Source organism: Artemia sp. Qi Xiang Cuo, chromosome 9 (genome assembly GCF_049724085.1).
Source record: "Artemia sp. Qi Xiang Cuo chromosome 9, ASM4972408v1, whole genome shotgun sequence".
In the NCBI taxonomy this organism is placed as follows: Eukaryota; Metazoa; Arthropoda; class Branchiopoda; order Anostraca; family Artemiidae; genus Artemia; species Artemia sp. Qi Xiang Cuo.
This window is the reverse complement of record NC_142802.1, coordinates 1,316,418-1,330,732: the sequence shown is the minus strand read 5'-3', so window position 1 is coordinate 1,330,732 and position 14,315 is coordinate 1,316,418. Positions and strand designations below refer to the sequence as shown.

At 35.3% G+C, this 14,315-nt stretch overlaps 1 protein-coding gene across 4 annotated transcripts in view; it reads left to right on the top strand.

The window, feature by feature from the left end:
• Positions 1–14,315, top strand: part of boca (LDLR chaperone boca) — a 77,938-nt gene that overhangs the window by 59,368 nt on the left and 4,255 nt on the right. For all 4 annotated transcript variants that reach the window (XM_089093821.1, XM_089093820.1, XM_089093819.1 and 1 more), the window contains exons 2-4: positions 2,798–2,989; positions 7,957–8,037; positions 11,344–11,504. In XM_089093821.1, coding sequence (XP_088949947.1) covers positions 2,846–2,989; positions 7,957–8,037; positions 11,344–11,504 — 386 coding nt within the window. In that variant the 5' untranslated portion in view covers positions 2,798–2,845. The remainder of the gene's footprint in view (positions 1–2,797; positions 2,990–7,956; positions 8,038–11,343; positions 11,505–14,315) is intronic.

The following is a 14,315-nucleotide window of genomic DNA, read 5'->3' as shown; positions in this document are numbered from 1 at the left end:
CAGCACTGATGCCAAATTGGATTATTTTACGCCAAACTGGTTTATTTTGATGCTGAATAGCGTGAAAACTTAGGCAACTGGTTTGTGACTTAAAATTTGTAAATTTTTATTTTAAGATAACATAAGCTTTATTCATCATCAAATACACATACAATATTAAATTTTACCATCCCTCTAAGTCTAATTGGTCTTTGGGCCTTTGATTTGGCCTTTTTTTTGTGGCGTGACCTGCTTTTTCGGGAAGGAAGTATTTTCTTTTAGAAATCCATATATATTTTGAATTCGATAGTTTTCACCTGTTTATTTAATTCACTTTAAAAAGAAAAGTAGGCCCCAACGGAGAGCAGAGCTCGTAAAGTTGGGTATATAAATAGCAGGACATAGAAAAAACTAAATATTTCGTCATAATGATAATAATAGCGAAAATTAACTTGATTAACCAAAAAAACAATAACAACAAAAATCTTAAGAAGCAAGGGAGAAAAAATGCTGGGCAGGAGGCTGGTACCAAATAACCAGCGAAACCATGACTCTAAACCTGACAAAACGAAACTAATCTTTTTGGGCACGAAAAGCCAAGATCAAGGCCACCAGCTGCTCAAACTCTTAGGTCAAAATACTCAATCACATGCAGAGTTTTCAAGTTTTAAGAGACATGTAAGGTAAAGAATACGGCATCAGCTTTTACAATCCCTACCGGCGGTACTGCTCTCCGTTTCATGGCCCTTCAGCAAAGAATTGCAATAGGGGGCTGGGATCCAGCCATCCTGTGCTTTCGCACACCCCTCCCGTTTACCTTCTCCAGGTATTTCCGGGTGCCCATTTGGAGCTGGGTTGACTCTGGCTGAGTTTACAGAGTCACGCCACTGACCCCTGTTCATATAAAAAAACCAGCGACACCAGGACTCGAGCCCTTGTCCTCACGGACAAAGGGTCTCAAGTCTAGCGCGCTATCCACTCGGCTAGGATGACTTAGGGACATTTAGTTTGATCTCATCATCCTTATGTGACTATTCAGTGAGAAATTCAGATATAAGCTGACTTATTTTATTACAACTGAAGGTACAGCGTACAGGGAAGGTGATTGTATTAGCGGCTATTAGAGTAGGGAATCGGGTGAATATGTACGAGATTTCATAACTGACTTAGGGAAAAGGTGAACATACTACTCAGTTTCTTTTTTTTGTGCTCTTTCCGAATATACTAATGAATTCATTCCCAAATGCACCCCACCCCGCGTCCGATGGTCCCAAATATAGTCTTATTAATGTATTACTCCGTTAGAGTCATCATTGGAGTCATCAAACAGTTGGTGGTAATGAAGAGGAGCGATTCGGCAGAATATCAGCAGAATACGAAACTCTAAAATATGCAATTTTGATAACAATTGATACACAAAACAAAATTGACTATTAATGTTGATTCCAAATGTAGAAAATTCAATAGGTTAAATATCACCCGTCAAAAGCTACGAGCCAGATAAAATCTGCCTGATTTTCGATTCGAAAATGGAGGGAAACACCCCCAAGAAGGAAAGCGATCTTATTGATAAATCACACCATCAAAGTCAGCATATCTCAGAGCTCTACTGTTCAACCAGGAAACCGGGCAATTTTTACGTGGGGGAGGGGGAGGGAAGGAGATTTCATGGCATGATTTGAAAAACGGTCAGAAATTAAATAAACTAGACAAGTTTTTTTTCAGCTGAGAGTAAAGAACAACATTAAGACTTAAAACGAACATGAGTGGGGTTTCTCCTTTCTCAAGGGAGGAGCTCCCTTGATCTTTGCGCTACAGTTTAACTTTTTTCATAATTCTTTATGAAAAAACTGGTCTGTGTTTGACCAGAAAGACTGGTCAAACACAAGGGGCCATTGATTATGCGCAACTATGAAGTTTAAGTATAGTTTGGTTAAATTAGTTGAGTCTTTTCAACTTATTAACTACAAGTCCACAAGAAAAACTTTAAAACATAAGGTTATTATTAATTGATTTAGGACTGAATTCAGCATTACATTTATTTATACATTCGTTGTTTCGCCTGTGCAAAAACCAGTCCTTAGATTTCCTTGTCGTATAATTTCTGACTTTGTAAAACTATGAAGCTTAATTATAGTTAATTAAAGTAATGAGCGATTTGTTTACGTTTTAACTGAAAAGGGTAATTTTGATCAAGTACATATTTTTTTTTGTTTTTTGACATTTGCCATCTAGTTATTTGCAATTAATTTGTAATTTGTTTAGTTTGTGTCATAAAAATGGTTGAAGCTACATTCTGACTGAAGATGTTAAATTGAATTAAACACTTAAGTTTTCATTTTCTGTCATTATTATTCGTGCTTAATTTTGTCTTTGATATATAAAATTTGTGTTTAACAAAAAAGGGTCAAAGCTAAATTCTGAAAGAAGACGGTAAATATAATTAAGCACCTTATTGCTTTAATTTTTGCAATCTTTTTGCATTTGATTATTTGCATTTAGTATTCAGTTTTATACACAATATAAAGTTATATAGCAACTTATTGGTTATATTATCAACTTATCAACAAGAAGTCCAAAAAAAACCCATTAAAACGTAATGCTATAATTAGGTGGTTTGAGGATTGATTCAGAATTCATGACATTCATTAATACATTCATTGGTTCCCCTGTACAAGGACCATCAGAATTTCTATTTCTTATAATTTTTGATTGCTCGCAAGATACAATTTAATCAAATTTTAAGTGAAGTAACTGAGGCCTATCTAGTTATCAGCAAAAAGTCTTCAAGAATAACTACAAAGTACATTATTTTTAGGTGAATTGAGGATTCATTGAGTGTCTCACTGTACAAGAGCTTGACAAGATGAAATACCTTGTTATATTATGTTTGTTCCAATTTGTACTGTTGGTAAAGTGCACGAAGTCTGAAGAGAAGCCGTCATGGGCAAAAAAAGATTTGAGAGATTATACAGATGCTGATTTGGAGAGACTGTATGAGCAGTGGGAGGTATGTAAAAATCTCACAAGGCGCGTAGGCCGAGGAAGAAGGGCGTTAATTGGTGTGTGGGGGCAATTGCCCCCTAGATTTAGAAAAATACCTGTTTTGGTGTTTTCATCGCAAGAAAAATATTAATTTACCCCTTTTTAGATTTTGCAAAAAACTTGTTTTATCGCTTAAACAATTCACCCTCCCCCCTTATTTTTGTGAATTGGTGCATCTGTAGGAAGTGAAACAATTCAACCAAAAATTTATGATTCCCACAGTTTAGACTGGGGAATAAGAGCAATTCCTGCAGAAGTGGGTTATACATCCAACGGTTATACGTTACGGTTTTATCCGAGTATTTGCGTATTCAAAGATAATTGTTTTTATCAAAAAACAATTACCAAGCAACATCGGATAATATCAAACTATATATATCAAACAGTAAGTATCAAACAATATTAAAGAAAAAGGTTGTTTGTTTTTATCTTGTTGGTTTTGTTCGCGTTTTCGTTCAAAAAATGTGAACGTGTTTCGTTGTAACTTTGTCTTATCATTGGCAGCGCAATAGCGCTACCTAAGTAAAGAACGATGTTGGCACAATGTATTATTATTTTTTGGTTTCTTGGTCTTAGACCAGGACACTTCGTATCGAAGTTGTCATAGGAACTTCGAAAAAGGCTCATTCGATTGGAAATTGGAGTGGCTTGTGCCCTTTTTAATAGTCGAAAGTGATTGGAAGGCAACTAACACCCCTTCCACGCCCACCATTTCTCCAAACACATCCAATCAAAATTTTGAGATAGCCATTTTGTTCAGCGTAGTTGATTTCCAGATATAAATTATGTTTTTGACGGGGACAATGCCCCACAGCCCTCAGGACAAGGGTTGTAATTTGTGCCCTAGGGGCATATAAGGTTTTTTATAGAAAGCATTGTCGTAGAACTTCAAAAAAAAACTCGTTCGATCGGAAATTCAAAAGGCTAGTGCCCTTTTGAATAGTCGAAAATGATTGGAAGGCAACTAACCCCCCTCTCACGCCCACCATTTCAGCCAACACATCCCATAAAAATTTTTGGACAGCCATTTTGTTCAACGTATTTTAAAGTTCTGGAAAGTAGGTATTCAAGGTTGACAACCCCCCCCCCACAGCCCTCAGGACAAGGGTTGTGAGTTATGCCCTGGGGGCATATAAGGTTTTTTGTAGAAAGTGTTGTCGTAGAAACTTTAAAAAGGGTTCATTTGATCGGAAATTGAAATGGCCAGTGCACTTTTTAACGCCCACCATTTCTCCAAACACATACAATCAAAATTTTGAGATAGCCATTTTGTTCGAAGTAGTTGAAAGGTCTGGAAATTATATCTAAGAGGATAACACTCCCCCCACAGCCCTCAGGATAAGGGTTGTAAGTTGTGCCCTGAGGGCATATAAGGTTTTTATTGAAAGCTTAGTTGTAGAAACTTGAAAAAGGGCTCATTCGATTGGAAATTGAAATGGCTAGTGCCCTTTTTAATAGTCGAAAGTGATTTGAGGGCAGTTAACCACCCTTTCACGCCCACCTTTTTCCCAAACACATCCAATCCAAATTTTTAGATAGCCATTTTGTTCGACGCAGTCAAAAAGTCTGGAAATTATGTTTTTGAGGATTACACTACCCCCACAGCCCTCAGGGCAAGGGTTGTCAGTTATGCCCTGGGGGCATATAAACTTTTTTATAGAAAGCATCGTCGTAGAAACTTCAAAAAGGAATCATAATTTAATTATAAATTGAAACGGCTAGTGCCCTTTTTAATAGTCAAAAGTGATTTGATGGTATGTAACCCCCCTCTCACGCCCACCACTTCCCCAAACCCATTCAATTAATTTTTCGAGATATCCATTTTGTTCAACGTAGTTGAAAGGTCCGGAAATTATGTCTTTGAGGATGAAAAACCCCTCACAGCCCTCAGGTCAAGGGTTGTAAGTTACACCCTGGGTATATATAAGATATTTATAGAAAGCATTGTCGTAGAAACTCGAAAAGCGCTCATTCGATTGGAAATTGAAGGGCTAGCGCTATTTTTAATAGTCGAAAGGGATTGGAAGGCTCGATATTTTTGTAGTAAAGATCGACGTGGGTACGGGTAAATTATTTTTCTTTTTTTTGTTTAGACCAGGGCACTTCGTATCGAAGGAGTTGTCTTAGGAACTTCGAAAAGGACTCATTCGATTGAAAATAGAAAGGGCTAATGCCCTTTTTAATAGTCGAAAGTGATTGGAGGGCAACTAGTCCACCTTCCACGCCTACCCTCCCATTTGTCCATTATGTTTAAAAACTAAATGTTGCCTTAAGATTAAATGAAAATGCACTGTTTTAACATCTCAGCAGTGTCCCATCTCAGCAGTATCCCAAGAACGACTGAGGGTATTATGTTCAAACTTTCGGGGCTACTTCTGCTCTTAAAATTTAACCAAATCAAAATAGCGTAAGTGTATCTAAGCTATCAAAGAAAGTAAACAGATTTTTTTTTGCGAATGGTATCAAGTTTTCTATTTCAGGTCAACTAAAGGAGGTATGAAACTAAATTAAACACTGCTATTTGTCTCCAGATTTTAAAAAGGGTGTAGGTTGTTAAAAATTTCTGAAAATTTTCTCAAGCATATAAACTATAAAATCTTAAAAAAATGAAAAGGTTTCAAGAATTATTTTCTATTTCCCTGAAAAGACTGTGTCAATATAAAACGAACAGAAATTAATTTGAAAAACTTTTTCCATAAAATAAGTTTTTCAAAGAAAAGTAAAGAACTCCATTAAACCAAAAATGAGTAAAAATAAAATCAAATTATCTACCAAGCGTGAAACTACCACAAATCAGCATCGATAAATAAATGAAACTCAAATCGAACAGAAATTGCAATAAATAACCGAGTCAAACTCAAAACGAGTAGAAATTAACATGAGTAGGGCTCAAAACCCCTATGCCTTCCCAAGGCCAGAACATAATTTGTACTTTACTGACAAAAATACAAATGAATGTGCATTATCAGTACATATATACTGATACATTTACTCATATTTAGTAATCAAAATGTTAATAGAAGTAAAAACATTAGTAATAAAAGCTATAAAACTAAAAACATTTATATTTGTTGGACCCGATAGCTGAGTATTAGACCAGTCTCCATACTTAGCTTCATTTGTATTGGAAGGGAATCAATGAAGAATTAGAATACAGTGTTTCTTCGGAAGTTCGTTAATACTGTTTTACGATTTTCTTCTTTTTTTTGTTACAGCTTTAATGCTAGAAAGCTATTTTCAAAACTGCCTTTGATTTAGTAAGAAAAGTCAGGGATATGTATGGATTTATGCGTAAACCATCCTACAAAAAGGAAAATGATGGAGTACAATTAAAACAAAAAAAAGAAAAGCGAACCAACACTCAAAAGCAACAACAAACATTATTCCTAAATATTAAAAATGACATTTTGCCACTCGTGGCGAATTTGCTTACTGGACATTTGAGCGTTAATCTCACATAGCTTAGAACATGGATTAGACAAATCATATTTCCTCATGAGGTACGTGTTACGGGTCCATAGCTGAGTGTAACTAGCCTGTGTAACTAACCTGTGTGTAACTGTATATTTCTTTACGTCTTGATTCTCGACTCACGTTTTAATTTTCACTGTCGCTTTTCTTCTAACCACGTTTTTCTTTCTTCCTAATTTGCATTTTCGATTACTTCAGGCAATTTATCAATGCCCTTTGCCTTTGCTTTTGCTTTACTTTTCTTTGAAAAACTTATTTTGTGGAAAAAGTTTTTTTTTTAATTAATACAGCTAAAGAAGGGAAGCGGTTATACTCCCAAAATATTTGTCTTGTTTGTCCAGTATTTTCTTTGGCCTTCAAAAAGCCCCAATTCTCAATTTTCATTCCTTTAAGTTTTTCTTTTCTTTTCTATGTTTATTTGCGTCTTTTCATATGAATCCTAAAAAATTCTCAAGTGGATTTCACCTTCCAAGTGGATTTCTCTGTTGGAAATTAATAGTAAAGTGACCAATTTTGCTTCTAAAATCAGGGTTTTGGCATATTAAAACCGTAAATATCTCATCCATATTTGGAATGTAATTACATTTTTAAATTCAGGCTTGAGCAGTACAGATTTTCTCTGGTAGAACAATAAAACAAAAATAAACAAAACAAAAATAAAAATAATAAATACTGGCTCATTTTGAACTGAGATTACTGACTACCGATTTTTTTTTTTTTTTTTTTTTTTTTTTTTTTTTTTGGCGCTTTAGTATAGGGTGTGTAACTCAGTAAATTCTGTTAAAGTAAATAGATTTTGTAAAATTAAGTGACCCAAACGATTTAGTAGTTTTGTACGTAATTCCCCCCAATTTAGTTATACATATATCCTTGCAAGTGTATCAAGTGAAGTTGATCAATAAAAAAAGTTTTATTAATAATATTAATTATAAGTGGAGGTTGTACGGGTATACATCACCGTGAAAAAAAATGGACAGGAAGGTTTCGCCCCTTTGCAAATTGTAAGGCTTTGTAGATTCAGATTAAGATATGGCTTAATTAAATAAAGGAGACAATGTGAAATTTATAATTTTTATTTTAACAGGAATTGAATTTTTCTTGAAAAGCTTCGAATTCCAAAGAAAACATTTATATAGCAATAACCGATAAAGAAAAGGACAGAGCTGCACAGGCGCTGCCAGGCAGAATTCAGCGTTGCTTCAACCGAAATATGTAAAAAACTGAAATCCTTTACGTTAGTCCTAAGTGTCGGGTTGAAAAGCTTGACAGTAAAAAGCATAGCAACCAGTTGAAAAGCTTGTCGGGTTGAAAAGTATAGCAACCAGGAAAAAGAAAATTTTAATTTGGGGTAGGATGTCAAAAAGTAGATGAAAAATATTTTGGGTTTTGAAATATTTTGTAACTAAGTAAACAAAAATAAAAAGCGAAATGTTTTTTTTACCTTTGTGATTTGTTTTCCAGGAAGATGATGAGCCTTTACCTGAAGATGAATTGCCAGAATACAAGCGAAAACCTCCCTCAGCAGGAATTGATTTTAGTAAGGTAAGTTAAAGATTCATTCTATTATACTACAACATAATAATATATTAACTCTGAAAAATCTGTCGTCATCGGGATTCGAAACAAAGACCTCTAGAATACCAGCTTGGTATATGTATGTATATGTATGTATGACGGCACTAGACCCTTAAGATCCAAACCGGCGGTGCTGATCTCCGTTTCGTGGCCCTTCAGCCAGGAAGTGCAATGGGGGGCGACCCATAGAATACCAGCTTGGTCCCTCAAGCCTACCATTTGGATTGATCAAAGACCATTGTTTTATGCCATCATTTTAGCTCTATATTCTCTGGCAGACCGGTGTGCTGCTAATTGCATTGCTTGATTCGATATATCTTCCTTGTCTTCTCAAAACAAGTCCATATCGACACTTTTTTGGTTTGGAACAACTATTTCACAGGTGGTTTTTTGCTTACCATCATCTTCGTTATTATTTTCTTTCTGATGGGCTTCCTATTTTTCTTTTCCTTATTTAGCTTTAATTTTCAATCCAAGAATTTAGTAAAATTGCAGGTCTAAGCTAATCAAGCCTGTCTGCCTGCAATTTACTCCGAAGGTTAAGGTGGTTATTAGCTCACGTTTCTGTCGACATTCCTGTTAATAGCATTGAAAGAACTTTCCCGAGTCAAGCTGCTCGATAAAGTATATTATCATACGTAATGCTCAAATTTTTGTTATTGACATGTTGTGCTTTAGATTGTTGTGATGTGCAATTTTTCGTCGTGTTGCCCTCGATGGCACAAAAGTTGGGCGTTGTTCAATTTCGGTCATAGAATAACATCTGAACAGCTAATTTGGGCTGTATATCAGATACATTTTTCGGAGCAAACATTCTAATTATAACCCTGCTGTTCAAGTCTTTTGGGAATATTTGATTTATTTTAATGCCTTTCACCATATGTTAGGTCGTCCTGGAATTTTAAGTCGCGTCATGTAGAGATAAACAGACAAGGAGAGAGCATATAAAGAGTGTACGCAAGTGGCTTACCAAAACTTTTATTTTGGGACGGGTCCAAACAAAGTAGGGGAGGGATCCAACTTTAAAAAGTTACTTTCGCAGGCGTTATATAATCCAAAGCTCGTATTTCCGCAAACTATAATTTTTCATATCTAAGGCACTGGAGGGTTTCAATCCTTAAAGTTTTTCCGTGTTGCTCCTACTGGCATCAGAAAATTCTAAGCAGACCTGATATTTTTAGCCAAAACGTAATGATAAAACCAAGAAATTGCGTTAATTTGGTTGTGCATAACCAAAGAAAAAGCTTTTTCTTCCACTGGACACCCAAAATACGCCAAATATGCCTGGAGCTTATTTTGTGTGGCATTGGTCCAACGTCTGGGGAAGTTCTCGCTGTCCCGACTGAAGGTCATATCTGACTTTGTCACATATCTGAGATAAGTGACAATTTCCCGACAGATGGAAATTTGTGGATGACCTAACGGTTGTTGAAACCTGCTACCGAAACTTAGTAAGTAACCCAATGAGTATTTTCAGTGATATCACAGATGACGCTGCGGAGTTAGGCATGAGAGTAAAACCCTCTAAATCTATGATAATGCCAACTTGTTTCCTTAAAACCTCACCCCTTTTCCTCAACCCTATCCCCCCAGATATTTCTGTGTCTTCCTTTAAATTACTTGGGGTTACAATTTCCTAAAAATTAAATGTGGGATATCCCACTATATAATGAATAAATATATTATCTTATCTTATTATAATTGCCTAAAACTATTTTCTAACTTGTTCTCAAAGGGAAGAGCAGCATGGCAATGTATGTTCACTTGCACTTTGATCCTACTAATGTACGTTGTCCAGTTGGCCCTCCCTTAAGAATCATTTAGCAAACTGTTTTTGGCAACTATTTTAAGAGTTTAAAAATGTCAGATACGGCCTTTTGTCGTGAAACTTATTGAGGAACTGAAAAATTATTGAGCCAAAAATTTGACATTGAAATTATTTACTAATAACTGCTATTAAGAAACTTGCCATTTCAACTTACAAACCAAATATGTTTTCACACTATAGATTTTCTATTTTTCATTCCTTGTGTTTTATTTTTTATCTTTTGAAAGCTTTTGATTAGTTCTGATGAACTGAATGAACTGATGGGCTGTGGAACTGAATTACCTGGTTGTTTAAATGTTGGGTCAGAAACTCTAAACACAGGGAATGCTGGCGTAAGAAACGAGAGGATTTTATCTAGTTGATTTTCACCCTTTTGAAAGGTACACGACGTGAAAAACCTATTTCTTCTTTGGAGCGATTTCAACTTTTTTTCAAACCCAAAAGGACTTGTTTGGAATAAAACACCAGAATAATTTACTGGGTAGAAAAAATATTTTGCGCAAGGGGGCGGGAGATAAATCTGCTAAAACGAAAGTACTAGGGGTTGTTGCTTTGTAAGCAGCCACTTGATGAGATTGAAATTAAAATTGTAATTTTCCCAGAATTAGTTGGGGTCATGAGTTTTCGAAAATATATAGCCGGAATTGAACTTTTAGAAATAAGCCGGGTCAAAAGTTAAGCATTTTTTTTTTTTTTACCAAAATCTAGAACCTGGACAAGTTGATCTAAGATTAATGTTTTCGGAATCGTCGGAGTTTCAGCTTAGAACAGCTGTTTGATCTACCAATCCGAGTGGATTAATTCATAACAATATCCCCTGGTGTCAAATATTTAAACAATTAATAATGGAAGGATAGATCGTGAGTTGATTTTTTTTTTTCAAGGACCTTGGACTCGAGCATTTTCAAGTAATCGAGTTGAGCTTCTGAAGATAAATTTAGTTGGATGATTTTTCAAGTGGATTCGGTTCCCTTGCTCGTGACTCTGCACTTTTCTTAAAAAATATACCCTTGTACCTGAAATGAAAAGGATTATCTTAAACTTTTTTTTTCGAAAATGAGTCAAAATGTGACAAAAGTTCCTCTACTTTATTTCCATCTGCTGACTTGTTTTGGGAGGCATATTCTTCATAGGAGACATGAGAAACCGGCCATCATTGAAAATAAATCTTGCGGTACCATTTGCTCAAAGACTTTCTAAAGCAAACATACGTTTTCCAACTAAAACCAAAAATGAAGGCTCAATATTCAGCTGCAAATTTTTTTTTAATTTTTTCTAATTTATATCCATCGATTCTCAAAATTTGAAAATATAGAGACAGGTCTTTTTTTTGTTTAGACGCGAAGGTATCAGAGTGTTAAAAATTGGGCTTATAAACCTTTTTAATTTTGTATTATTATTAAAGATATTCAGTATACACATTGAGACAAAACTTTTCTCTTTAGATTGATGCTTCGGATCCTGAGAGTGTTTTAAAATTAACCAAAAAAGGACAGACACTGATGTCGTTCGTGACAGTCTCTGGATCACCAACTAGAGAAGAAACAGAAGAAATCACGAAACTTTGGCAGAGTGGTTTGTGGAATAGCCATATTCAAGCTGAAAGGTAAAGGGTGCAACAAAATTAGTTTAATTTGACTTGAACTTCTTAAAATATATTTGTTTTGTTATTACATTCTTTTTTTTATATATAGAGTACTTTACTGGCGGAAATTTTAATCAAATACGTACTTACTTCAAATTTCATACGAATTAAGTGCGAACCTACAATAGTTTATTAGTTAATGCCTTAATGGGCATTATGATGATAAAACATGAGTGATTTAATGAGTAATGAGTAAAATATGAGTGTTACTGATTGAACTTTTCACTGATTAATTCTCATAGCTTTGGTCATTTGCCTCCATTTTCCCAATTTGATGATGATTGTGCAGAAGTTAATACACTGAATATGCTAGTTAACCATATTCACAAAAATTTAATTCAATGTTAATTTTCGATCGTTCCAGCAGTTAATTGGGTTTGGGATTGGCTTTGCATCTTTGTTAGAGGATTGTTTCAGTTATTTCAGTTTTATTAATTGTTTGGTTTGAAATCATGCGTTACCCCCCTGCCTAGCATGTGATTTTGGGGATTTTTTAGGTGAGAGGTTGGATTTTGTTTTTCCTTTCTGTTTTGTTTCATATTTTTTTTTGTTGGTATGTTTCTTTTATTTTTTTTTTCTCACTTGTTCCTTCCTGGCCATGGAGTCTTAGGGGGGGGGGGCGAGTCTTTGTTGTAAATTATTGCTGAAACTGTGGACTAGGATTAAACCAATCTTCTGAACCCCAGTTTCACAAAACATGTTGCGCAATGCCTTTTGGACGGTGACCAAATCATCACTAATAGAATTGTGAGTAAAAGCTAAAAAATTCAAAAGCAGTGTAAAAAATAAAACTGCGCGATGAGATGTCAAATATTGATCATATTTAGACCCCGGCGCCACACCGGCGGATCGACCAAACGCCGCCAACGAGAGGCCCGGTTGACCGCCACCGAAGTGTCGCCACGCCGCCGGAAGAGGCGTTCGGCTGACTTTGAATTAATTTTTCGGCAATTCTTTATTGTGTCAAACGCAAAGTCAGGGCTTTTCTTTTTTCGTGTGGTTAAGTATTTTGATTTTCTTTATTAGGACTCAAACAGGGCTTGCACTATCCCCGAATTTTCGGGTATTTCCCCGAAAATCTATGCGTCACTCCGAAGACAAATTTGGTTCCCCGAATCCCCGAAAATCACCCAGTCACGGTGCCACCCCTAGCGATTTATCACCGGTGACTTTCCCTGCCAAATATTACTTTGCATACCATAATTCTTCACTTCTTGTTCGTTAATTTTAACCAGACAGATGCAATTGCAATATACACAGTTCTTCATATGTTGACAAAAAAGTATCGTATTTATGAAATGAGATTAAATCATTTCGAATGCAGTTTCCCAATTGCTATTTCTTACATCATTTGTAGTCAAGAATTTTATTTTTAAGTTGAATAGAACGCATTCACTACTATACAGCTTCAGTTGGATTTTGAAATTGATAGTCGACAGATTGTTTTTACAGCTGAATCGCAAGTTTGCAGAATTTTGTTTTCTTTTGCTGTTTTTAGAGGGAGGTATTACATTTAAATGATAATATCTCAATTTTTTTATTGAAAGCAGGGATGCCAAAAAGTTAATTATTTTCTTTTTAATTTAAAGCAGAGACGGTATCCTATCATGGTGGTAGCCAGAGGGGGGGGGGGCTATCATATTTAAATGATAATACCTCGTTTTTTTTAAATCAGGGATGCCAATAAGTTAATTATTATTTTTTAATTTAAAGCAGAGATGGTATCCTATCACGATGGTATTCAGAGGGGGGTATAGGGAGTTATTATATCTAAGTGATAGTACCTTGATTTTTTGTTTATTGAAAGCCGGGATGCCAAAAAGTTATTTTTTTTAATTCAAAGTAGAGACGGTATTCTATCAAGGTGGTATCCAGAGGGGGGACACGGTAGGGAAGTATTATATTTAAATGATAATATCTCAAATTTATTTATTTTTTAAAGCAGGGATGCCAAAAAGTTAATTTTTTTCTTAATTTATAGCAGAGACGGTATCCTATCAAGGTGGTATCCAGAGGGAGGGGTTAGGAAAGTATTATATTTAAATGAGAATATCTTGAATTTTTTTTATTAAAAGCAGGGATGCCAAAAAATTAATTATCTTTTAATTATTAATTAATTATTTAATTATTTTATTTAAAGCAGAGACGGATCTCATAGAACAGTATATGGCTGCTTTAAAAAAATACAAAAGGGAGTGTGATGGCAGGTACGAAACTTTAACAAGAATATGTTATTTTGGTTGCTACCAGTAGCTACTAGGTGGAGTATCCTATGAAAGTTTACAGTCAATGTGTAAAGAAAGTAAATTTGTAAATTTAAGCTGTGATTTGAGAAAGACTGATGAAAACATTAATGTTTGCGGTCAACATTGATCGCGCGAGTGGCGCACCGCCGCTGTTTTTGGCCCCGCCGCCGCCGGTCTTCCCTCATCGGCGCGGCGCCGGGGTCTAATCATATTAATAAGGTGGCTTGAGTCTGCTCAGTATGTGTACTATGGAATAATGGCGTGTGCGTGTGAAACGTAAAATCCAAATCCTTTGAATAGTTTAACTAAAAAAGAGGGAATAAAAAAGCAGAAAGTCCTGAATCAGATTCATATTATGATGTATATTCAAAACATTTAGAGATCTTTTGATAACAATCTCTTTAAATAGTGTGGAACAGGGGTATCAATTCGCAAAAATCTTGTGGGGGGGGGGTGTGCTTTTTAAAATTTAGGGGGGAGGCACTTTTGTTGTTTTCGATTTGTTTACTGAAAATACCAAAAAGGA